We start from the raw sequence: 25,712 nt of genomic DNA on the forward strand, positions 1-25,712 counted from the left end.
AGAACTTTGCTTAGGGCCCCATGGAGGTCAGGACCAGCTCTGGACAGAGACCCATTAAACTTTCAGCTATATTGTTATAGATTAGTTACAACCAGGAAGCATTTTGAACAGGAAAACTTTTTTGCTCCTGGCAAAGACTAATGACCACAGTCTCTGTATTTATATCTGCCTGGTTTTAAAATATTTATGTAGCAACACTGTAAAGTACACACACAGAACAACTTTAAAAAGTTAGTGTCTGACTTAACATTCTAAGCTGACTAAATTTTAAAAGACAAGTTGAAGTCATTTTGATTTAAAGCAAACAAACTTTTCTAGTCAGTACTAGAGTTCAGTAAGCTTAAGATATTAAGAAGAACCAACAACTCTTCAGTCAAACTGACAATTGATTTCCTTTTACATTGTCTCAGTTAGAAAGGTCGGTTCATCATTACACACACAGAACTTATAGCTGCAGCTGCTCCAGGTACTTTGTTCCAACACTGGCACAAATAAACTCTGTTTTTTGCTTTCTAAAACTCAAAGGTTCATGTTTGTCTTAAGAAGAAAAGTAAATTGATTGAACTCTGTGCAGTACATTAATTCAACTCATCATTTTAAGTCAAAAGACTCTGATTAAGAAAAACTCATGTTTATAGGTTATGAAGTGAAAATAAATACTTGAAATATTCACTTGAATGGCCAAAATTCAGATTTAAATCCCTCAAATTTTATTTATTTTTTGTACAGTGAATTTATTTAAACAGGTCTACATATTGTTTCACAGTGAGCACTAAGCATGAGTTCCTTACCCAGAAACTATTAATTATTTTCTTGTATTTGACATTGATAGTGAGTTTAAAAAAAAATAAATGCCTTAGAATGTGAGCACTGATTGGGGACAAGACAGTGGCAGGGCAATAAGCGGGACCATAATTATTCCAATTTCACAAGAAAGTTGCATTAAACAAGTTATAGGTCAGAACTTTTCAATACTAACCAGGAGTTCAGGCCATATCAAACTGTTCCCTGCAAAACAGCTCCTTCTTGATCCTCCACACACTGTCATTACTGATGAGTGAGGTAACCCTGAGTATCATTTCTGAGAACAGGTCTGGTTTAGACAACTGAAGTACATGTGACCAGCTGCCTCCAGGAGATGAAGGTATATGTATGAGGAAGTGAAAATATCTTTGAGGAAGAGGGTGTGGATGTTTATTTATAAAAATGTACTGTACACACAGCACATCTGACACTACATTTATACACCTCTATAATAACTATTTCTCTAATGACTGTTTGTGTAATAGACAACGTGAACAAACTAAGAATTGGACATGTCTGTATATCTGAAGTGCTTTTGTTTTGTTTTAACTAATTCATAACTGTAATTTCTTGGTGTGATTAAGATAATATGAGCTTGAGTAAATGTGGTGCTGCCACCTACTGGGGAAAGAAAGTAAAGCTCCTCAAGAAAATCAACCCCAGACATGCATTCTCTACTGGTGATGAAAAGAATATTGACTTTTTTATGTTTTATTAAAATCATTTTATATCAAAAATACAGTATGGGAATGTTTATAAAATACAGCCATTGACATAATTAGTAAATCCAAATCTAAACAAATAAGTTAAAAAAAATCTAAATTGTTGGTAAGTTATATATTTGAATACAATATCAGTTAAAAGGTTTGTCTCTTTATGTTTAAATAAGTAGTCTAAGACCAGTGCTATTAAGTTAATCAATTAACTAATCAACCAAGTACTACATAAAGTCATCATGACGCTAACATTGGTCTTCAAAATGCAGCAGCACGCACTTTCTTTTATATTCAACCTATTACATTCACATTAAGCCGTATCCATACAGGTGAGGAAAGGAGAAAAATCATGAAAAAACACTTTATGTACATTAAATCAAGATGTGCCAAAATATAAGATGAACATCCTGCTTTCATCCACTGAAAAAAAACCTAACTTTAAGGACCAGTGTGTAGTATTTAGTAACATTTAGTGATGAGCTTTCATATTGCAAACGCCTCATGTCAATCTCCACTTCCTAGTGCGTAAAGGGCACCTACTATGAGTGCAAACTTTGCACAAAAGTTCTTGTTTGGTGTATCCGTTCTATAAACTAGCCCTTGTAAATCCTGCACACTGGATCATTAAGCGAAGAATTATTAACATACATGACCAGAAGCATTGTTAATGTATGGCGTGTGTCATCAGCACTTTGAAAGAATCTCCTGACAGCTTTTATAAACTTTCACCAAGCAGTTCAGCCTCGGCTTTGAACTCTGAAAAATGAAGAAAGGACGTTCGTTAGAAACAGGTTACTGTGACTGACACTGTGTGTATTAAAAACTTTTATACAGCAGGTAAACAAGTGAAAAAAAACACCAAAAGTAACTTAATAAATAAACACGTTTCTTTATGAGATATGTGTACACTGCATTCACCCTCACCTGAAACAATGGCACAACACTTGACACTGCATTCGGCTCTGAGGGGTCCTTCAGCAGGACACAAAGGTAGTAGATGATTTGATGCTGAAATGAAAAACATTAGAGATCAATCCACTCATCTTGTAAAACCCCAAACTGCAGATGAAAATTAGCCTGGATAAATCTGGCACATTTATGTGAAGTAGGTGATCATGTTAATTCATGTGCACTGTCCCTTCTTGAATGAATAAACATATGCATATAATTTTACTATAAATAGTACAGAATAATATGATATAGATAAAGACATCCATTCACCATGTAAATAGCTTCATTGATGACAATGTCCTTGATCTTGCTCATCTCAATGAATGTGGTGGTCTCTCGTCCTGAGGCGTAGCTGGAGGACACCTGGATGCCTAAGGAGCCGATGACAAGCAGCGACTCGTGGTCCACCTTCACAAAGTGGATGTGAAGCATCATGCCAACCAGTGTGACAAGGATAGCACTGGAGAGAACAGCTGTGTTCTGAAAAAAACAGAGGATGACATTCACATTAAGGTCTCATTATGAATCATTATATCCCACTCAAAAATTAAACTCTGATCATATAAATTTACAGAAGCAGAATCAACATTTTGTGCACTAGAAGTATCCTGGTCTGGAGGAAGAAGTACTCAGACATTTTGCTTAAGTAAAAGTTGAGATAATACAGTGTAAAAATATTCTTACTCATTAGCATTAAAATATACTTTAAGTACCTTAAGTGCTGATTATGCAGAATGGCCCATTTAAGACTCATATACATTATATTACTGGATTATTACTGATTCATTTATGTGTACATTACTTTAATGTTCGTTGGTAATTACTTTATAAACTAGCTAACACTATAATAAATTAACATAATTTATTAGTTGATTTATATTCTGTATTAATAACTTACCTATGACAAGTACAGAGTAACTATAGATGTCAAATAAATGTAGTTGAGTAAAAAGTTGATTATTTGTGTGGACTGGATGTGGAATGTAACATAAAATAGAAACTCAAGTAAAGAACAAGCACTGAAGTAACAGCACTGAAGTAACTATACTTAGTTACTTTACACCACTGGCTTAGAAGTCAGCTATAATGGCGATGAACAATACTGACAAAACACATAGGTGCCACATATTTGACTGAATGCCTCAACATCAATAAGGTGACCTGGCATTTAATATAGTAAGATGAAGATTATATGATATGAAAGCAAGCATAAGGAAGCCCATTTCCACTAATCTGATGGGAAAAAAATCACTATACTGAGAAACCTTCCAAAACTAATAAATTAGTATTTCAAAATAATGACTGAGTATCTCAAATAATGAGAAAGTATCTCAAATAATGAGCTAATGTTACAATAATGAGACTGTATTTCAAGTAATGAGTTAGAATGTCAAAATAATGAGTTACAGGATCTTTTTTTGTAACAGTAATAAAGTTTGGTATTATTTAAGTAATGCTACATTTATAATCATTAAAATGATTAAAGAAACAATTTTTCATTCATCGTTATTCAGTTGTAAGTTCATTCTTGTGCTCCATTGTTCTGACCTGTGTGAAGAAGAAGACGGTGTACGCCAGGAGCCAAACACAGCTGGTGGACACCATCACTTTAGTGATGGACACTTTAGGTGAACTAACAGTGAACTCCCTGCAGAAGCCCGAGTGACTCTGACAGTCCAGAGAAATGGCTCGGCCATTAATGTCAGTAAACACTTCATCCTCCATCACGAACGCAACAAAACCAACAGGGAGAGTAGAAGAAAGGTGAACATTAGCTAAGAGGAAACTCTCTGAAACACAGTTAGCTAGGCTAGCTAACAGGTTAGCTTTGAGCTGCCTGTGAACAGACAAGGTCAGTCGCAGAGGAAGACATGAAGAAGAGCTTTCTGAAATGGAAATATGCTAATTATATAGGCATGCATAAAGCGATAATTGTCTCTAGTTAAATATAAAATTAGAACAAACGGTACGGTAAAAATAAAGAACAGGACAGGACAAGTAAGGACAGCTGAATTGATGCCAAAATCAATTCCTACTTTAGGTACGCTCGCTATTTTCACCGGCTAGTTCGGTGTAGTACAGCAGCGGGCGGACACTGTTTTTTGTGCTGCCCGGTAAAAACTAAAAAAAAACAAAAAAAAGCAGGGCTTTACTAGACTATACCGCGCACGGATATTGTTTTTTCTGTTATTTTGCATTGCTTTCATACGTTTCACATTTTATAACTATATTGTTTACTTTTTGGACTGTGTGCACTGTTTTCTTTTACATGTTTTCACAGTTTCTCACAGTTCTTTATGTATATTTTCCTATATTTCAGTGTTTCACACTTTCAACTTTTTTCCACATTTTATATTTTATTGATGCACATTGATGTGCCATGTTCTTACATTGCTAGTATATTTTTTTCTTTTTTGGTGCATTGCCTAGTTTTTCCTTATTTAGTATCTTTATCCCCTACATTATGCCTATTTATGCATATAGAATTTAGCTAGACTATTCAGTAGATTTATAACATACACCTTTTCCTCATTTCTTTCACGGGTAAAGAATATAACTTGATTATAAAATATTGCAAATTCTTTATACAAGATGTCAATAAGTAATCTCCGTCTACCTGCGTCAGCTTCGGTACACGCCGGTTAGAAATACAAGTGCACCCTACAGCAGCTGGACGGTGCAAAGCATTATGGGTAACGGTTAGTAACTTGTCGATATTTGTTTTAGTTGACAAGTAGCTACTGTAAAACTACCTTTAGAAACCATGTCAGGGTTATAAATTAGTATATTTACTATAAAATCAAAGACAATAGTTTATAATTAGACTTAAAGCACCGATTTAACCCGCGCCGTTCTATTGAATTCCCCAAATCCTCCAATTCCCATAATGCCTTGTGCTTTTCATGACTTTTGAACTCTGGATAAAAACAAGCCGATCAGCTGGTGTAAAAGCAACAACATCTACAGGAGGAGGCTGACACAAAATAGCTCAGCTAGCTAACTTTCTCACCAACGTTAGCTATTTCTGTGTCTGCCGGCGGTGTGACAGACAGAGTAGCTACGTGTACACTTTCAGACTGTGATGAGGCAGCACTTTAGTTAACGAGCCGTCGTCCGTCGGACTGGTAGCCTCTGCTAGGTCAGTCGACTGAAACGAAGGTTGTTTGTGTCTTCACAAGTGTGTCTCTTTGTGTCGCTAACGAGATAGATAGACTATTTATTATTGAGTTTCGTAACATATTTTTTAGATAACATGACGAGCATTTAGAGGCTAATCTTATCTAGCAACTGGACAATACAAGAGATGCAGGGCAGCTAATGTTAGCTAGCAAACTGTTGTGCCAAAAACAAAGTGACTGCACGTCTGGACCTTTGACACATTTCTGGTCTGGACTGGTGTTTTTAAGTTGCTGCCTGGACGAGCTTTGCTACAGAGTGAATCACCTCATTAATGTAAGCAGTAATATATACTTCACTTAATTAGGAAGTCACATTGTGATCTCATTTACAAGTGAGACCTGACTACAGAGTAAAAATTTAATGAAACATTAATAAAGAAGGAATGATATAACAATGAAATAACAGTATAGCAAAGATTTAAACCTACATTAATATAGACAGTAGGAGTGTAAGAAAACATCAGTACACTTGAGTGTTGTGAAATAAATAGCAATATATCACCTTGCTTACAGTATCACAATATATCGCAATATATTGAATTGTAACCCTTGTATTGTGATACATCCTATCGCCAGTTTCTTGCCAATACACAAACCTAATTGATCTGTATATGGTGTATAGTTAAATAGTCTAAAAATATTGAGATATTATTTTTAAGCCATATTGCTCAGCTGTAATTGAGATCGAGATCTCATTTACAAGTGAGATCCGAGAACAGAGTAAAAAATAGAACAAAATCATTAAATATTAATAAAAATGAAATGACATAGAAATATATAAATAGAATAGTAAAGATTTAAATATACATTGATATAGATTACAGCATGGTAAATTACAAATAATGCTTTTTAAAATATCCTTGGCATCAGTGTAAAAAAGAATTTTGTAAAAGCATATTATATAAACCAGTCACATTTAAAATCAGTAAAACATTCAAACCAAATTATCAGTATCAGTGTGTCAAGTTACAGTCTCCTCTGTAAATTGTTCAAGACAAGGCAAATTATCTTAAGTCTGTTTTTCCAAGATTAATGTTTCCTGTGGGCACATATACAGTCTGCCAGTCCTGAGAACGGACATTAGTTTAGTAACATCCTAGCTGAACATTTCATAGTACTTTTTGACAGTATTACACATGATTACATTAGCTATTTAGACTTCGGATACAAAAGGTCACAGCCATAACTTTGTGTCTTCCACTGCATTGGCTTTGCAGTCCTAGTTGCTCTCAGTAACTTATCATCCTGACCTGTCAGGTTTGAGATGAGTGGTCAAGGTCCAGCTGTAGATAAAGGGATGAACACACTCCTGGGCTGTCAGGAGAGCTACGCCTGTGGAGGTTCAGATGAGGCTGCCTTTGAATGTGACGAATGCGGCAGCTTGCAGTGTGCCCGATGTGAACTGGAGCTCCATCGCCAGGAGCGTATGAGGAATCACGACCGGGTTCGGATTGCACCAGGCCACGTTCCTTTCTGTGACTCTTGCAAAGGTGACAGCAGCGGCTCTGTCAACGGCGGACGGCTCAGGGCGGTGGTGCGCTGCCAGGGTTGTAAGATCAACCTGTGTTTGGACTGCCAGAAACGCACCCACAGTGGAGTCAACAAGAGGAAGCACCCTCTGACACCTTACCCCCCTGCCAAAGCTCCCCAGGAGAACAGCCTGACTGCTGAAGACTCACAGATGGAGATCCTGAAAGCTGAGCTGGAGAAGGTGTGCAGCTTCCTTCTGGTGGACGAGAGGGAAGAGATGCAGGTAAACGCTTAAAAGCATGTTTTAGTGTCCGTTTGTCTGTCAGCATATTTAGGCCCAGTCTGTGACCTAGACTTGGGGAACCCAGTGGGACATGAACAAAAACACTGAGTTTTTATTAAAGTTTTGAAAGCAAAATTGTTTGCCTTTCAGCATTGTTGGGGCCTTCACAAATGTGACAGTTACCCATGATGCCATGGGCACTAATGTACCCTCATACCATCACAGATGCTGGCTTATGAACTTTGAGCTGGTAACAATGTGGATGGTCCTTTTCCTCTTTAGCCCGGAGGTCACAGTGTCCGTGATTTCTGAAAATGATCTGAGTCCTTTTTTTTTTATTTAAGTTATGTTTTGGGTTTTTCTTTTCTTGCCTTTATTGACAGGAAAGTTGAAGAGCAGACAGGAAAGGGGGGTGAAGAGAGGGGGGATGACAGGGAACAAAGGGCCACAGGCGGGAGTTGAACCAGTGGTCGCTGCAGAGGACTGACAGCCTCCATTCAGGGGGCGGACGCTCTACCAACTGAGCTAAACAGCCGCCTCAACTGTCCTGTTGTTTTGTCCACAACCCATATATCTTGGAGTTGTGGACAAAAGAAGACATTTGAGGATGCTGCTTTGGGCTTTGGGAACACATTTGTTTCACCATTTTCTGACATGTTAGACCAGACAACTTAAGTTTAGTATGGGTTGTATTGAAATAACAATAAAAATTGGTTGTCCTGGTAGGTCAGTTGGGAAAGTGTGTGCCCCATGTACTGAGGCTGTGAGTCCTTGCTGCATCAGCCCTGGTTTGATTCTAGTGTGCAGCCTTTTGTTGCATCTTGTCCCCCTCTCTCTCCCTCCCTCCCTCCTTTCCTGTCTATCTTTAGCTGTACTGTCAGATAAAGGCACAAAAAGCCACAAAAATGATTTTAAAAAAAGAAATGACAATAAAGACAGTCTACTACAATAATCTAATCTTCTGATAGTACCTTAAAAATGTGATGATGGGGCTGCTCTTGTGTGGATTCTCAGGTGAAGGATGAGGACAATTTTGTGAGCAGACTGGGCTGCAGGCCAGATGAGCTCCTCAAGGTGGTCTCCATCTTTGGAAACACTGGAGAGGGAAAGTCCCACACCCTGAACCACACATTTTTCCTCGGACGAGAGGTGTTCAAGACCTCACCCACCCAAGAGTCCTGCACTGTGGGGGTGTGGGCAGCTATGGACCCTGTGCACCGAGTCGTAGTCATTGACACAGAAGGACTGCTTGGGGCTGGTATGGAACAAACAATGGATTTGTTTAATATGAAATAAACAGCAGCAGTAGGGGCTGTTTTCCTCAATTAACAGCCTTTCACTACTATTTTTTCTCCCATCAGGAGCCAATCAGGGTCAGCGAACCCGACTGCTCCTCAAAGTCCTGGCTATCTCTGATGTGGTCATCTACCGAACCCATGCCGACCGTCTCCATGATGATCTCTTCAAGTTCCTTGGTGATGCATCAGATGCCTACCTGAAACATTTCACCAGGGAGCTGAAAGCAACAACCACCCGTTGTGGTTTGGACGTCCCATTGTCCACTCTGGGTCCTGCGGTAATCATCTTCCATGAGACCGTCCACACCAAGCTTCTAGGATCAGGTACACGAAGAAATAAGTCTACCTCTTTTATTCTTAGGACTGTTCTTTGTGGGGATTTAGAAGAGCAAGGCAGTCTCTGACTCCATTTGTTCTCCATGTCTAGACAAACCTACTGAATCGGCCGAGCGTCTCCTCCAAGAGCGTTTCAGGAAGCTGGGTCTGTTCCCCGAAGCGTTCAGTTCCATCCAGTACCGTGGAACTCGGACCTACAACCCTCCCACGGACTTCAGTGGTCTTCTGCGCAGTCTGGAGCAACAGCTGGATAATAACACCACCCGCTCACCACGTTCTGCCAGTGTCATCTACAAAGCTCTGCAGGTACTGATGCTTGTGTATGGTATTACTTAGGCTTCTGGATATTTTGTGATGTGATATAGAGAGACGCGTTAGTGTGTTAACACTTTGAATGTGTTAATGATAACACTTTTAGCCAACAGAATTAGCCAAAAATAAATGTTATTGACTGTTCTTGCCCGTCCATCTCCGTCCTTCAGGCCCTGAGTGAAAGCTTCAGCGGGGATATCCCAGATGAGCACATGACCAGTAACTCATTCTTTCCAGATGAGTACTTCACCTGCTCTAGCCTCTGCCTCAGCTGTGGGTACGTGACTCTGTCCTCCGTGCAGCTTTTGCAGTTCATTAACAAAAACCCTATTCACATGGGACGAGTATTACCGGGGGACCTCATGTGATTTAGAAATTACACCCTCACATCTGTGTTTTGTGTGGTGCATTCGAACAGGCTAAGCAAAGTCTGTATTTTACTGGAATTCACTGACATTATCCCCCAGATATGCCGCCACATTAATAATATAGCTTAGAGTTGTTTTGCTCAGTTTCTACATGTGTTACAGCATGAGCACACATTTGCAGCTCATTTAAATTTTGCGGCTGTAACTGAATATGACAGCTTCATTTGAAACATCAATATAGCCGATGTCACAGCACAGCTGCTGACTGCTGTTCAACTTATTATGAGCCGTAATCAAATTTCACACTTGTTCAGTCGAAGAGAGAAAACAGAAAACAGATGTTTAAATGCCGATTCACACTGTACTAATATTATCGCAGAACCTCTGTGTCTTACAAAATATGGTTGGTGTGGTAGGGAAAATTGTAATTTGGAATTTTCACTTTACAAATTACAGACATGGCAGATTTGCACGGGATTAAGATCACAGACAACCTTTGGAATTTTTACAAAGTACTTGAGGTCTTAGGTAATTCTAGTCCCATGTAAATATGACTAAAAAGTAGAAATTAGTCAGTGAGACTGACAGATGATGACAGAAAAGGTGTCATATGACTTAAGTTTCTCATGTGTTACAGCAGCATTCTGACGTAAAATGAAGCTTCCCACAGTCATGAACAATAGGTCTGTTTAGTTCTCAGTTTCACTCACTTATTTCCAATGAAATTCACTGAGCATTGTAAATTGGAGCAATGCAACAGTATTTATTTAAATTATGATTGATAATGTTCGTTAAAACCCACCCTCAAAACATGAACTCACCAGTTCAGTGGCTCAGGTCACAACATGCTGCCTCCAACTAAATATGTCTTAAACAGTCACATTCTTCTACTGACGCTAACATACTTGCAATAGGCGAACAATGACAGGATGTGAGTGAATTCAAATATTTAGGGTTGTTAGTTGACTCTAATCTCTATTTTACATCACATTAAAAAATGGGGGCAAAAAAAGGGTAAGTCCCGTCTTGCAAATTTCAGAGGTTTCTGAGATGTTTTTACATTCTGTTACTCATCTCATCTTTCTACTTCATACATTCATCTGAATAAACTATAACAAGCTGCTCACAGGCCAAGCATAGCACACTGAAACCACACAAATCACTGTACAAACAAGAACTCAAAACACTGCACAAAAAAAATCAAAGCACTTCCATCACTGCCCAGTTTAAAAGAAAACTATCAGATTTTCAGTTGGGATGATCTGATAAAATAAGCAGACTTGTGCACTTAGCTCCGGTGCCACTTATAACCTATATCAACAGAAGAACCAGTAATAAGAGGAGAAGAGATTGTGCTGTGTTGCAGAAAAGTGCCTTTAGCCTGTCAGAGGTTCAAGAGAGTGGACTATCATTTCAAATCACATCAGACAACTAAACACTTACAGATCTTTCAGTACCCTCTTTTGTTTTTGTTTTGATGTATTGTAGGAAAAAAAAGCCTATATAACAAAAGTAAACTAATATATCCCTAATATATCTGTTTCAGCTCCGGCTGTAAGAGAAGCATGAATCACCTGAAGGAAGGACTCGACCATGAAGCCAAACATCGCTGCCGCTACTCTGCGCAGTACGACAACCGCATCTACACTTGCAAGGTGAGTACAAACCCCAAACTGCTACGAACTGCTCGTGCTGAGGTACGCCTGCCTGACGAGGTTCTGAGTGTCTGTGCTGAACTCCGCAGGCCTGCTATGAAGGAGGGAAGGAGGTGATAGTGGTTCCCAAAACGACGGCCTCGTCTGACTCACCATGGTTTGGCTTGGCCATCTACGCCTGGTCTGGGTGAGTCCAGCCGCCACAGAACCATTTGGAAGATGATGATTGGAAATGGCTTCCTTACCAGCAGACATAATTTAATACATCTCTGTTTATTATGGTCAAAAAAAGGGATAATATCACCAAGTTGTGATTCACCCATTTGTAAATTGGAGCTATTTTTCCATTCACTGTTAAAAAGCTAAATTATAACAACTAGTAAGAAATGCATTGTAGAAGAAGCATTAGTAGCTCCAAGATAAAAAGGCAACATACTCTCTCCCCTTGTAACTGGAACTAAGATATTTTTTGTCTTTATCCAGGTATGTGATCGAGTGCCCCAACTGTGCGGTGATCTACAGAAGCAGGCAGTACTGGTATGGAAACCAGGACCCAGTGGAAACAGTGGTCAGAACAGAGATCCAGCACATCTGGCCTGGGGTAAGGCCACAGTGGAACAGCCTAAATGAGATTCTGCCTAAACCAATTAAACAGAGTCGCAAGCCAAGATTTTAAAGGTTTTAAGTGGGATTAATGTTGTCACGTCCACTGCGAGCTGCATTTACAGCACATTTCTGTGGTCATACAGTGTGTGAATGCCCAGGAAACTAATGCAAAATGTTGCTTGTGACCTTTTTCATGTTAATATGGTAATCTAAGCATTTTTTTAGTCAAAAGTGCTGAGTACAGAAGCGTAAATGCCAAGCATAAATCATGTTATATGTCAGATGGTAAGTTTATGCTGCTGTTAGCAATTTAGTAAGAAATTAGCATGGTAGCCAGTATTCAGTTTTAGTCAACTAAATATCGTAACATTTTAGTAGACTAAAATCTGCAGAAAAAATCTATTTATATCACTAAAGTCTAATGGGTCATTCATTAACTTTGCCAGACTGTGGTGGTTTCTTTTAGCTTCAGTTTTATTTCAGGTTTAGCTAAAACACACCAGCTCAGGTTAGGTGAAAAAATAACATTTGGGTCGACTTTACTGCAAATGAAGATTCAAGTTTGTTCAAGTTTGTTGAGCCTTTGAAAACCACATGGTTTTCAAAGGCTCATGTTTTGTCTTGTTGTGACGAAAGCTATGACAAAAATTATTAGCCAATGAAATGAACACTGCTATAAATTCAATTGAAGTACTGTGCACAACTAATGTCACCTTAAGATTCTCTGACAGTACATAGGATAGATATGTGAGTCTGTCAGCCAGTATATTGATTTGTATCTTTACTCTGTTGTTCTTTTCTTGGCTTCTTTCAGTCTGACGGTTTTTTGAAAGACAACAACAACGCTGCTCAGAGGTTGCTGGATGGAGTCAAATACATTTCTCAGTCCGTGTCTGAACTCAGCGTCAAGCCTGCCAAAGCCGTCACCTCCTGGCTTACCGACCAGATCGCTCCCGCCTACTGGAAACCCAACTCCCTTATCCTGGTGCGTAACAGAAAACTGTACTGGAGATAATGTCCACATTGTGAAGTGAAAACAATTGTCCAAAATATTCAAAGTAGTAGTTTTATAGAATTGTATCTTCAATATGATGCGTGCTGCAGAAATGCCATAAATGTGGGGAAGAGTTCCAGCCCAACGACACCAAGCACCACTGTCGCGCCTGTGGAGAGGGCTTCTGTGATTCCTGCTCCTCAAAATCCCGGCCGGTCCCGGAGAGGGGATGGGGCCTCGCACCCGTCCGAGTCTGCGACAACTGCTTCCACAACAGGGGAATCCCAACTGGTGAATCACTCTTAATGTCCGGTGTGATGTCAGTTTACATGCTTTTCTGAATGCGGTTCATAAAAGCGTGCGTGCCTGATTTCACGTGTGCATGTTTCTCTGTTGCAGAGTTGCTGGACGCTGCCTTGGAGGAGGAGGGAGGCACCCTGATAGCCAGGAAGGTCGGGGAGGCTGTCCAGAACACATTAGGTGCTGTAGTCGGTGCCATTGACATACCTCTGGGTGAGCATTTGATCTGTCTACATTATCAAATCAGAGCAGATAAACATCACTTCTACTTCAAAGTATTACTTAAGTCGGCTTTTGTTCAAAAGTAAACCGTTTGATATGGTAAAAAATATGGTAGATCATCACTCTTACCTTCAGTGAGACCATTTGGAAAGCATTTATGAGGTCACTTGAAGAACATGCTTGTGACTCAGAATGACTGCAGTATTCACCTGAAAATCACACATCCACTGTCAGTGAAATACAGTAAATCATCTTTGATTGGATGCATGTATTCAAGACCATTTGTCAGGATTAAACCTAGGCCCTGTTGTAAAACATAGTTTGGGATCTAAATTTAATGAGTACAAAAGTTTTGGATTTGGACCAGTAGATCACCTAAACCAGCAACAGGGCTGTGATGGCTGCAACATAATCATTGAGGATTATTGCCCCTGTCAAAGTACGTAGTAGTTTTTGCCACTGACGGGCTCAGAAGAGAGAGAACACATAGAACATGGGAGATGTTGGTCTACCACTACCTTCCAAAACTTTTTTTTTTTTACCTATTTGTCATTTTGACCCCAAAACATGTGAAAATAGGGCCCAGGTTTAAAAAAAATACCAAAAGCCAATAAATGTGAGCAGAGCTACAACTGATTATTTTCTTAATTAATCAATAAACCAATAAAGTTAGGGCTGCGACTGACAATTTTCTTTATCGATTAATGTGTTGATTATTTTCTTGATTAATCAATTAGTTGTAAGCCCAATACGAGGTGTCAAGTGTCATGTTTTGTCAACAACCCAATGTTTACTTTTGTAGAGGAGTAAAACAAAACCCAGATCACATTTGAGAAGCTGGAATCTGAGAATTTAAATTTTTTTTCCCTTGTTTAAAAAAAATCCTCACAAATAATCCCTTGTCAAAAATGTTCTGTCTATCAATTAATCAATCATCTGATCACTTGAGCTCTAAATGTGATGTATCTATCAGTCTGGATCCACTTAACCACAATTATTCCTTTGAACTGTGACAGTCACAAATAGCTCTATGAGAAGATACATTAGTTACATTAAGAACTGCTGCATCCTGTCCTCTGCGTCCAGGCCTCGTGAAGGACGCAGCTCGCCCGGCCTACTGGGTCCCAGATCAGGACATCCACTCCTGCAGCGAGTGCCAGCGGGAGTTCTCCCCCCGCCTCTCCATCCACCACTGTCGCGCCTGCGGCCAGGGCGTGTGTGACGACTGCTCTCAGGAGCGGCGCGCCGTGCCCTCCCGCGGCTGGGACCACCCAGTGAGGGTCTGCAACGGCTGCAACCAGAAACCCGGAGAGCTCTAGCAGGAAGACGGGGCAATGGTTAAAGATGCCGGCCTCTGGGAAAACTGGAATTGACAACATTTTGACTAAAAGGCTTCCGCTCCCTGGTGTCTTGTTAGTGGCGTTTCTCTGCTGCCACCGGACTGTCTGTGGCACGTTAGACTCTGTTTATTGTTTTTTAACGCTGTCCTCACGTCATTTAAATCCCTTGATGCTATTTCACTTTAATATGCCTATATTTTACACTGTGAACAATACCAGTGAGAGTGAGACTTGAATATCAGGAAGGTAGGAGAGACAAACAACTTGACAACATTTTTATGAAAGTGAGTATTGTATTTATGTGCTTGCTTACAGTTGAGTTCAGGTAAATTTCCATGTACCCCTGTGATCCTTTTAAAGTTTGTATTGACGCACAGGAAACCCTGACCACACCTTTGACAATCCCTCCCAGTGTTACACACTAGTACTATTAGCACCTTTTGTAGTCTGGGGCTACATGTGTGAACCATTTATTAATTAACAGAAATACTGACTGAGCATCTTAAACTGATATCCAGGTAAGCACTTTTATTCTTAAGATTGTCTCTGGATATACAAAGCCCAGTTCCAGAAATGTTGTGACACTGGGTAAAACGTAAGTAAACACAGAATACAATGATTAGTAAATACTTTTGACCTATGTTCAGTTGAATGCAGCACAAAGATAAGATATTTAGTGTTCAAACTGAACTTTATTGGGTTTTTTTTGTAAATGTACACTCATTTTAAATTTGATGCCTGCAGCACATTCCAAAAATGTTTGGACAGGAGCATGTTTACCACTGTGATACATCACCAACACTCATTAGGTGTTTAGGAACCAAGTACCCTATTTGTTAAAGTTTTGAAAGTGAAATTCTTTCTTATTCTTCCTTAATATATGACTGAAGGTGCTCAACAGTCTGGGGCCTCTGTTGTCATATTTTGTGCTTCAAAATGCACCACACATTGTCAATAGGAGACGGGTCTGGACTGCAGGCAGGTCAGTCTAGCACCCGAACTCTTTTAATACGAAGCCACGCTGTCGTAACACATGCAGAATGTGTCCTGGCATTGTCTAGCTGAAAGAAGCAGGGACATCCCTGAAAAAGACGTTTTCTGGATGGCAGTGTATGCCACTCCAAATTCTGTATGGAGCCTTTGCAGATGAGCAAGTTACCCATGATGCCATGGCCACTAAAACTCCCACTTCACAGATGCTGACTTTTGAACTTTGAGCTGGCAACAATCAGCACGGTCGTTTCCCTCTTTAGTGCCGAGGTCACAACGTCCAAAAAAACTGGAAATGTCGACTTGACCACAGCACTGTGTCTACTTTACGTCAGTCCATCTCAGATGAGCTCAGGCCCAAAGAAGTTTGCGGCGTTTCTGGATGATGTTGATATATAGCTTTCACTTTGCATGGCAGAGTCAATGTGTTGGATTTGTGCATGCAGTGATGAAGTACGTTTAGTGAGTTTTTCTAAGTGTTCCTCAGCCCATGTAATATCATGTCAGGTTTTAACTGAGTGCTGCCTGAAGGGGTCAAAGGTCACAGGCATTCAGTGTTGGTTTTCAGCTACGTCTCTTACATTCAGAGATTTCTCCAGATTCTCTTCCCAAATGTTCCAAACAGGTGTTTTCTGAACATTCAACAACTTTCCCAGTCTTTTGTTGCCCCTATCCCAACTCTTTTGAAACGTGTTGCAGGCATCAAATTCAAAGTGAGTGTTTATTTACTAAAATAATAAAGTTTGTCAGTTTGAACATTACATGCCTTCTCTTTGTACTATGTTCAGTTGAATACAAGTTAAAAAGTATTTAAAAATCGCTGAATTATGTTTTTATTTATGTTTTACACAACGTCCAACTTTTTTGGTGGCATACAGGGCTGGTATTAGAGGAAACTATGGAAAACCTGAAAACTTCTGCTGCTTGTTTGGATGGATGTACAGTCATTTTCCTCTGCTTCAGCCCTGCGAGCTTTAGCTTTCCTGCCACTCTGGCTTCAGTAGGATTCAAACAATCAGAAGCCAATGATGTACTGTAGCACCAAGATGCATTCCAACTTATATAATTACTTAGTAATAACTACTTACATAACCCCTTACTCCTTTGTGGTTGCTGTTTGTGCATTTGAATGGGCAGATTATAATAGAGCAGCCTTAACGCTGTCCATGTGGACTGTTTAAATTTTACATAGCATATACGTATATGGGAAAAACAAAGTTTACTTTAATAGGGAGATTTTTAAATGGCCTCATTTTGTTTTTAAAAATGTTAAAACTACTATCAAGACAAATCTGAGTGCAGTGGGGTGAAATGCAACAGAAACTGCTTTTATAGAAGAGTGGCTGGCTCACAGTAGCAATACGGTAAAGAAAAAGTCTTCAAAGCATCTTTGAGGCTGGCCCCTCAAAACAGGAGATAATAATTAGAGGAGTAATCCTTTACTCTGTCAACTCAGGCTATGTAGCTAGTTAGTTAGCTAGGAGCACCAAGTGAGCAACATTTGAGGTTGCCTTTATTGCAGCAAGACTGTAACTGACTGTAAGTATCTGATCAATACAACATGTGACACAGGCTTTCAGCTGAGGCATTGTGGGATCTGACTGCAGTGATGTTTTTTTAGTAACTGGCTGGGAGAGTTGGTTTGGTTATGATGTCAGCAAAGCTGAAATAACATGTTGACTCAGAGAGAGATGGTCAAAGAATATCACAAGGAACAAATCAACCTTTATGTTCATGTATGCTCATACAGTATGTATTAAACTGCAGAAACTCAGTCTGTGTGTGAGTGTCATTCAGTAGCAAATACACTGCACTAGATCACTGTTTTTGTTATTCAACGACAATTAGAAAATGTGATTTTCAGTAAAAATGCAGTTTTGTCCTTTACAAATTCAGATCAGAGACATCATAAAATCACATTAGGAAGTAAGTTATCAATCTTGTCATAAGTAAGAGCACTTTTTTTAAATAAAGGTTACAGAAATCATAAGGATAGTTTGATTATTGAAAGTCAGAAGCTAAACAATGTACTGCTGTGGACAGGAAACTGATGTTTTCAAAGCCAAATATCCCACTCTCCAAAACCACCAGACACAATTTTACCTCACAGAAAACAGGAGTTGCTGGTCTACTGCTGCCTCTATCTTTTAGTTTGTTTGTGTGTGATTTCGGTGAATCTGAACTAACCCTTTAAAACACCAAAGTCACATAACATAAAAAAACTAACCGATCATCACAGTGAGAGGGCAGCAAGTCTCACATTCTGCAAGGTAACTTTACTGATTTCACCATTGGTGTTTGGTTGGTTTGGGAAAAATTACCTTTTTTTTTTAGATAGCCAAAATATGCTTTGCTGCTGACCCTGTCGATAGCGGTATATTGTTAAGCTTCTGTGCTGGTATTCTTCTCTGCTTCACCAAACTGGGGACTTGCCAACCACCTACTGTAGCCAATACCCTGATTATTGATATGTACCTCATAGAACCCCCTTCAAAAAATTCTAACTATCCCTTTAACTGTAATAACAGTGTGCACTCCTGTAATGCAGCACTTCTTTTTGGCACAAACAAGTCGGTCAAAAGCAACATTCCCCTGAGACTTCCATGCAGCTCTTTTGAGGTCATCTCACCCAATCAAACCTTCACTACAACCCTGTGGAAATGAGCTGCGTACTGGCAGAACCATTTCAAATTGAATATAACATCATTCATACATTTGGCAAAAAAAAAAAAAAAAACTGGTGTCCTTGATTTCAGAGATGATTTGTGAGATGCTGCTCTCCTCCTCCTTCCTGGTAGTCAGTGTTGTATGGGAAGTAGTACAGGTCGTGTTTAACAGCCATGAGCAGACCAGGGAGGCCCCTACAGCCCCCTAACTTGGAGGAGAAGACGACGCTCGGGATGAGGTCGTTTGCAGCCGGGTGGGGTGATGGGATAGTCCTCAGTAGGTGACCGTCTTTTAGGCTCCATAACCTTGTGTAGCAATCCTGACCGACTGAGAAGGAACAGAGGAGGAGGAGGAAATGCAAAATGAGTGTTTTGTTTTTCCAGACAGAGGTGGAAAGCACCTCAGGAGAGACATGAGACATCTTTGGCAGACTTCACATCTCTCAAACTATCTCTGAAATACCATTTCTGGCCACAGTGTATTTTTATCTGCAACTGTGTGATGGCTCGTCATTTTAGTGCAAGTATGTCAGGACGTAACAGCTGTGAACCTGGCATCTCTTTGATTAAGTCAGTTTAACAGTGAAAGCCAATTGTTTCAGTGTAAATACTTTGTTGACAGAGTGTGTTTCATCCTCTCCTACCTGCCAACAAAAGCCCCTCGGGCTCATTGACGTGGATGGGAAGGTAGGCGTGTTCATTGTAGTGTCCTCTGTACTCCTGTACTGGCTTTGTCACTCGCACATCCCACAGCTTAATCTGCAAATGAATGAGGAAATCGCACAAAGTTAAAGCAATGATAGTAATATTTTTTTAATTATTGTATGAAGAATCACTGTATTACTAGTTTAGTTAATAATGGGTTGTGTGTATGAGGTGTACCCAGTGGTATCTTTGTCTCACTCTTTTTACCACTGTATCAGTCATCAAAGTTTGCAGCTGAATTTTGGTTTTTAAATACACAATAAACAGAGTTTACTGGAGCTGTGAAATGACGATATACATGGTGTGATCATCCATCGTTTATTTCATTGCAACACAAATCACACCTGCAATACTTCTTGTCATTTGGATGAACAGCACAGATGCAAGTGCAAGTATATATTAACATTTTAAGCATATATGTATTTGCAACTATAGTTGAAAAGTGTTTTCTATTTACCTTTTTATGCACTGATATTTTGTTACATGCTTATATTAAAATTTGCACCAAGGTTCTACATAGAAAAACAAAAATAATCATGTCAGTTAGTACTTTTTTATTAGTCTAGTGTATAATTCAGAATGTAATTTAAAAAATATATGTATATAAATGATTTATTCACTGTCACTACCATACTTTCCCTGCTTCCACTGGTGACTTTAGCAATTAATAATAAATATGAAACACTGCTTGTAAAAAAATCTCCTTTTCAATAGCGAATAACCTCACCTGGCCCAGCATGTCAGCAGCTAGCAGGTAGTTCTCATCCTGGAGGACGCGTACTGAGGTGATGGCTGACTCCTGATGGAAGCGGCTGGCCTTCCAGCTTTGATCCCTGCGGCCGCGCTGCCGCAGGTCGATGCTGAAGATCTCCCCTGATCGGCAACCATTAAACAGCACAGGAACCTAGGGAGACGATGTATTTCACTTTCTCTCTTTTTGCTTTATTACATTGTCTTTTGTCACTTAAACAGAAATCAACACTACAGCGTGTTACAAGTGAACTACATCGCGCTTTAATCACCTAAATGTAACAGCTGACTTACCCTGAGGGCAAACTGCTGAGCCAAGACATCGCTGCCAGAGCTGTATGTCTGTGTTCGGCCCGTCTCTGCATCTTTCACGATCACTCTACGCGACAGACCTGCCAACACATGCAAGAAGACAATCACCATAGATTCACAAGTTTGTGACGATGAAAAGTAATTCTGCCCAAACCACTTGAATGTGATTTAAGAGACTGTTTAACAGCCCCAAAACTAAAGCCAAGCCAACAAACTTCTGACTCAATAAAGATTAATGATGATGATTATCAGATTACGACATCATATTTGACCATGCAAGACAAATTAAGATGGCTGGACGGACCAGTGCTGAAGGTCTTGTCAAACTGGGGGTTGAGACACCAAGCACAGGACCAGGCTGAGGATATCTTGAAGCTACACAGCATCCCGGGCTGATCTGAAGACAAAGAGAGAAATGTTAAAAAAAAAAGGGGAGGTAAACAAAACAACAAATCTTGCAAAGTAACTGCACATTTTATAATAATAAAATAGATGAGGCTAATGTTAATGTTTAAATTGTGCAAGAAACTGGATAAGACTGTACTGAATACAACCTGGGTTGGAGTTGCTGAAGAGGGAAGCAGGGAGTAAACTGACACATCCCGGGGTGTCCGCCACTCCCACCAGACACAGTCTGACAGTCAGCTCAGTTAAGGAAAATACAGGCAGTGTGTCTGGGAGCACTTGAGCTTTCAGACATGCAGACTAAGAGGAGCACTGCTAAAGCTGAGGAAGGATACAAGACGTGGGAGTCTGGGTAGTTCACTGAGGCCCAGCAGATGGAATTCACCTGAAAAACGTTCAGCCAGAGCAGAGCTGTCACAAACATTTCCAACACTGTCATTTTAACTTACGACGGCATCTTAAGAGCCAGCCATTTATAAAGAAACGTGTTGTGTTTTTTTTCAAGGAACCACATCACTTCACTAAGAAGGTTTTTATCCAACTTTAGTAGTTTCTGATGCACAAAAGCTACCACCTCGTCCAAACCAGTATGTTGTTTAGTGTATAACATAGCTGATTTGGATGAGGTAACAGAGATGCAAGGATATCGCTGATTACATCTCAAAAAATCCAAAGGGGATTTGTGGTACAGCAGGACAAAATTCAACAAATCGTCCAATTGCTCAATCCTCAAGTATTTCTTTATTGCTAAATCTGAGGGCAAATAATAATTTGATTAGGTCATCCACTGCAGATGTAATACAAGGCAAGCAGTGGCATCTATGGTTTGATGAGGTTGATCCAACCTTGCAAAGTGAAGTGATGTGGTTCTTTGACAAAACAAAAAGTACACCATTTTCTTTTGTTTCTTCTTCTTGCAAATTTGTGACTACAATACAATCTTAGAGAATATTTAAGGATTTCTCTCATAAATCTTTTCTCGTAGATTTACCACTTTGACCTCAGAGTTGTTTTCTTGTACACAGAACTTTTTACGACAGTTTTATTACCCTGCTCCCTATAATGTTTTCTTTTTACCTACAAAGGCCCTTATGCGCTGTTTTATATTTTCCTGTGGATACAATCCTTTAAAACTTAATGTGGTACGGTGAAATACATAAAAGTCACTGCTGCAGCTCCTGTGAAATACTCCCACCTTGCGGTTGGTGAAGTAGAGGTTGTCACACATTTCCACAGACAGGGATCCTTGGCTGCTGCTGCTGAAGTTCATGATGCCATACTTGCATCCTCCGTGCGACACGTCGTTGACTGTGAACACTCGCTCGCACGCCGAATCCCCCTGAGAGAGCAAGGAAGAAGAAGGATTCAACTTAGATGAAGAAAAGTTATTTTACAAAGCAATGAATGATTTTCCATCTCTAAGAGGTGTTTGTACAGCGAATGTATTATTAAAACTGCAAAACGAGACATGAGGATGATGCTTTCTGTCTGCGAGTCCGTGTGTGTTCTCACCACTATAAGTCTGAAGTTGTCCGTGTTGGGGTTGCTGTTGTCTGTGCTCTGGATCTCAAGTTTGTGGCGTCTCATTGCGCTGACCTTCACCTCATGGACAAGCCTGGAGATACACAGTAACCACAGTAACACCAATGAGAATCATCTGAGGACAATCCACTTAACCAGAATCATTTACTCACATCCTCTTAGGAATATCACAACCACTGCAGCACCAAGGCCTTACTATCATTGTATTATTTTTTTGTTTTGTTTTTATTCTTTTGTCTTATTTTGAATATTTTATACAGATTTATCACAGCTGTTTTCAATTGTGCTGTTTTTACTGTAAGTTGTGTTTTTTTTTTTAACTTTCTATTGTGTTGTACAGCACTTTGAATCTACCTCGGCTGTATAAATAAAGCTGCCATGCCTCTCAGCTATCTGTGTCTTTATTAATTTACAGAAAAGTCTGCCTGTAGGATGACTACAAATCATCTGTGTTACTCTTGAAACTTTAGTGAATTAAATCCATACAATTCATACTGTCAGGCAGGACATTATCACTCATTTCTGGCATGTTTTTGTTTCTTTTTAACTTTTTCTGACGGTTTCAAAACCCATGTCAAATGTGATTAGCATCATTATTAGTGGCCGGCAATGCTCCAAAGAAAACTCACTGTACACATACAGAACTGATTATCATTAAAGTTAGACTTTGTTTTGTTGGTTTTCCTCTGTAATGTGTTACAGCTGTGGGTGCTGTATTGTGTGTAGGGTGTCCATGTATGTGTGCACACAGGCAGTGTGTTACAGTACCGGCAGTAGGAGTTCTCAGGTAACAGGCCAAGGTGTCTTTTCTGCAGCAGCAGTGAAGTGTTCAGTCCAGTCCTTGGTGCTTTCTATGAAGAAGATAATATGTATCCAGTCATTAAACAAGTATAAAACCCACTGAGTGTGTGGGCACGTTAGAGACCAAAGCTCATTTCCAGCTTAGTAATTTAAAATCTGTGTGGACTTACAGGACAATGAGGTATATTCATGTAGATATTCACATGTTTCAGTTTACTGATTTTCTGTGATCTTGACAAAAAGAAGTCATAATTTATCCATAACCATTTTGATACAGAAATGTACGTTCCCTCATGTTCCCTGTACGTTCTAGGGATGAAACAATTTCCTGTTTCACAATAAAATTCATGATGGTTTCACGTAGTCTAGAAAAGGCAATGGCAAAGATTGGAAAGGTAGCAGGAAGATCTATTGAAAAATCTCAGTGCAACTAATTAAAAAAAAAAAAAAGAATGTGAAGCAGTACATTTATTTGGGACTGTGAACTTAATTCAGAACTGTTAACTATGAACTAGTTCACTGAAATCTCTGTGAACTGAACTTTGGTCCAGCTCTTGTGAAGTGTGAACTTGCACAACATTGCAAAAAACACTGTCCTCTAAGCATCGACAGGCCATTACATCAGTCGCCATGGCCAAAAAGCTTAGGTGCAGTCTACAAAGCTACATATCCTGTCTCAAACTCATACATTACGCTTTTATTCTGAGGACAGTGGCAATTTAGGCATTTAAAGCTTCAAGCTCGAGGAGCAATATCATAATTCTAAAAGCTATAGAGGAATATCAGAATTATTTCCCCCTACAACAAACTCACTTTTCTGGGCTGCTCATCCTCTGCGAGCATCTTGTTCCTCTGTTTCTCTCTTTCTTTCTCCTGCAGTTGCTCTCTGGTCAGTGGGTTACAGTTGTTGTGTCCAGGCAACAGGCGGAAGTAACGATTTTTCTCTGGGTCAAAGTAGAAACCAGGCAGCTCTGGCAACAGCAAGAACAGCAACCCTGAACATTTCACTCACAACCTTTTTTTCTAGTTTTGTTTTTGTGTTTTTGAAGATCTTAATACCAATGTTCATGAGAATAATATGTGAAACCTGCCTAAGAATCTATATTATTCAGGTATGGAGCGAGGTAGTAGCTGGTACTTACCTGGTGCAGTATTACTAGATGAGGAAGATGTACTGGAAGAGGAAGATGAAGATGATGAGGGAGAGGCTGACTGGTTTTCATGTCTCCTCTGAGGTGCTCTAAATGATGGCCCTGCATCATTATGTCCATACCTGTTAACAGAACATCACCTGATATTAACCTGAGGATGAATGGCATGAAAACTATATTGGCATGAAATAGTAGAGTAAACACAGATGTTACAAATATACTAATTAAGATCCTTCCATACTTAGTGTAGCTGAGCCTCTCCAGTGAACCAACATGTACTGTATCAACACCATGACTCTGTTTGACTTGATCGTAACAGAACCCTACTCAGCATCATTGCTAACAGCTGTGTTTACTGTCTTAATTAATGTCAAAATGGCTGATGTGAAAAAACTGTCGATATTAACTCGAAGACACATCACATTCTTCAAACCCAGAACTTTAAATGTCTATGAGTGTTTCATGTGTCATACCACTGCTCGTCCTGTGTTGATCTCTGCCGGTTGCCTCTGTACCAGCCGTGGCGATGACCTCCACCTCGTCGCCGGTGTGGCCGCTGTCCTTCTCGCCAGTTCCACTTCTTCATCTCTGCTCTGTTGACCCCAAAGTAACGATCCTCACAACAAGTCGTCTTTCATCCACTTCTGTGTGTACGAGCGTATAAGGCTAGTAGCTGCAGCATGTTTACTTGTTAGCTATGTTAGCAAGTTTTGTTATCAGTAACATTGTTGAACTAACGTTAACTACACATATTTTTCGACAATTATATACAAGATAGTGAACATTAAACGTCAGCAAACTTGAAGAAGTTTTAACAAGTCAATTAACGGAAGGCAAACAATGTTTGTGCTCTTATTGCACTGAGGTTTCGTTTCAGTTTTCCTCATGAGCTAGCTGCTGTACAGTGTGTTCCTGCCATATTGTCCCGCCTATGAATGGCACTCATTGGCTATTCGCTAACGATAGTGCATGACGTAACATCTATTCATTGGTTGTGTTCTGTTAACAGCCATGCAACAGAAAACAATGTATTTTACGATGAATTCGTCGTGTTTAGAAAGGAACCTCCATCTCAAATAACTGCAAAAATTCTATGTAACAAATAAATAAATAAGTTCTCTAATTTGGCTTACATTTCCCTCGTAGAGTTTGAATGTCTCTGTATTATTATTTTGTTTTAATTAATGAATTTGTTGTTGTTGTACTCTCCTCTTCATTATGTTCAGTGGCGCTGTTTAGTGATTGTCGTAAACATGTAACATGATTACCTTTCAATATGATCTAATGAAATGTACATTTCATCGTAAAATGAAATGTTAAAAGAAATATGCTTAATAAAAAATAGAAGGGAACCCCAGACCCGCGAAAGATCTCGCGAGATCTTTTTAATGCAAACCATTATCTTTCTCTAACCCTAACCAAGTGTTGCCTGTCCCTATTCTACCCAAAATTTAACGTTCAGCGTTGTCACATTATGGAACATAATTTGTCTGTGCATGGTATACAATGAAGAAACGAGGGCAAATCTCGCGAGAGTTTTGAAATCAAGGGTTCCC

At 39.6% G+C, this 25,712-nt stretch overlaps 3 protein-coding genes across 5 annotated transcripts; 1 reads left to right on the forward strand and 2 right to left on the reverse strand.

Moving 5' to 3' along the window:
- Positions 1–1,499: 1,499 nt before the first annotated feature.
- On the reverse strand, positions 1,500–4,282 carry pigh (phosphatidylinositol glycan anchor biosynthesis, class H). Its single transcript, XM_084737421.1, has 4 exons — positions 4,020–4,282; positions 2,742–2,951; positions 2,445–2,528; positions 1,500–2,276 (listed from the first exon to the last, which is right to left on the reverse strand). Exons 1-4 carry the CDS (start codon positions 4,194–4,196, stop codon positions 2,205–2,207), a joined length of 543 nt encoding a protein of 180 aa, XP_084593547.1. The 5' UTR covers positions 4,197–4,282; the 3' UTR covers positions 1,500–2,204.
- A 1,025-nt stretch (positions 4,283–5,307) lies between these two features.
- Positions 5,308–15,619, forward strand: zfyve1 (zinc finger, FYVE domain containing 1). Of its 3 annotated transcripts, none has more exons than XM_084737428.1 (13): positions 5,308–5,924; positions 6,908–7,403; positions 8,418–8,661; positions 8,765–9,025; positions 9,129–9,343; positions 9,520–9,626; positions 11,264–11,372; positions 11,462–11,559; positions 11,856–11,973; positions 12,793–12,963; positions 13,083–13,263; positions 13,372–13,485; positions 14,581–15,619. In XM_084737428.1, coding segments are annotated over exons 1-13 (2,349 nt in total). In that variant the 5' UTR covers positions 5,308–5,922; the 3' UTR covers positions 14,814–15,619. The 3 variants fall into 3 exon arrangements, with proteins under 3 accessions (XP_084593554.1, XP_084593556.1, XP_084593555.1); XM_084737430.1 differs by having other exon boundaries at positions 5,308–5,610; XM_084737429.1 differs by lacking the exon at positions 5,308–5,924 and having other exon boundaries at positions 6,651–7,403.
- Positions 15,620–18,542: 2,923 nt separating this feature from the next.
- Positions 18,543–25,098, reverse strand: wdr21 (WD repeat domain 21). The gene is made up of 13 exons (XM_084737949.1): positions 24,630–25,098; positions 24,148–24,278; positions 23,819–23,976; positions 22,973–23,055; positions 22,175–22,277; positions 21,858–22,001; positions 20,998–21,047; positions 20,812–20,891; positions 20,562–20,654; positions 20,240–20,337; positions 19,923–20,099; positions 19,135–19,249; positions 18,543–18,818 (listed from the first exon to the last, which is right to left on the reverse strand). Exons 1-13 carry the CDS (start codon positions 24,740–24,742, stop codon positions 18,577–18,579), a joined length of 1,587 nt encoding a protein of 528 aa, XP_084594075.1. The 5' UTR covers positions 24,743–25,098; the 3' UTR covers positions 18,543–18,576.
- Positions 25,099–25,712: the final 614 nt, after the last annotated feature.

Source organism: Lutjanus erythropterus, chromosome 15 (assembly GCF_056507025.1).
Source record: "Lutjanus erythropterus isolate fLutEry1 chromosome 15, fLutEry1.hap2, whole genome shotgun sequence".
Lineage (NCBI taxonomy): Eukaryota > Metazoa > Chordata > Actinopteri > Lutjaniformes > Lutjanidae > Lutjanus > Lutjanus erythropterus.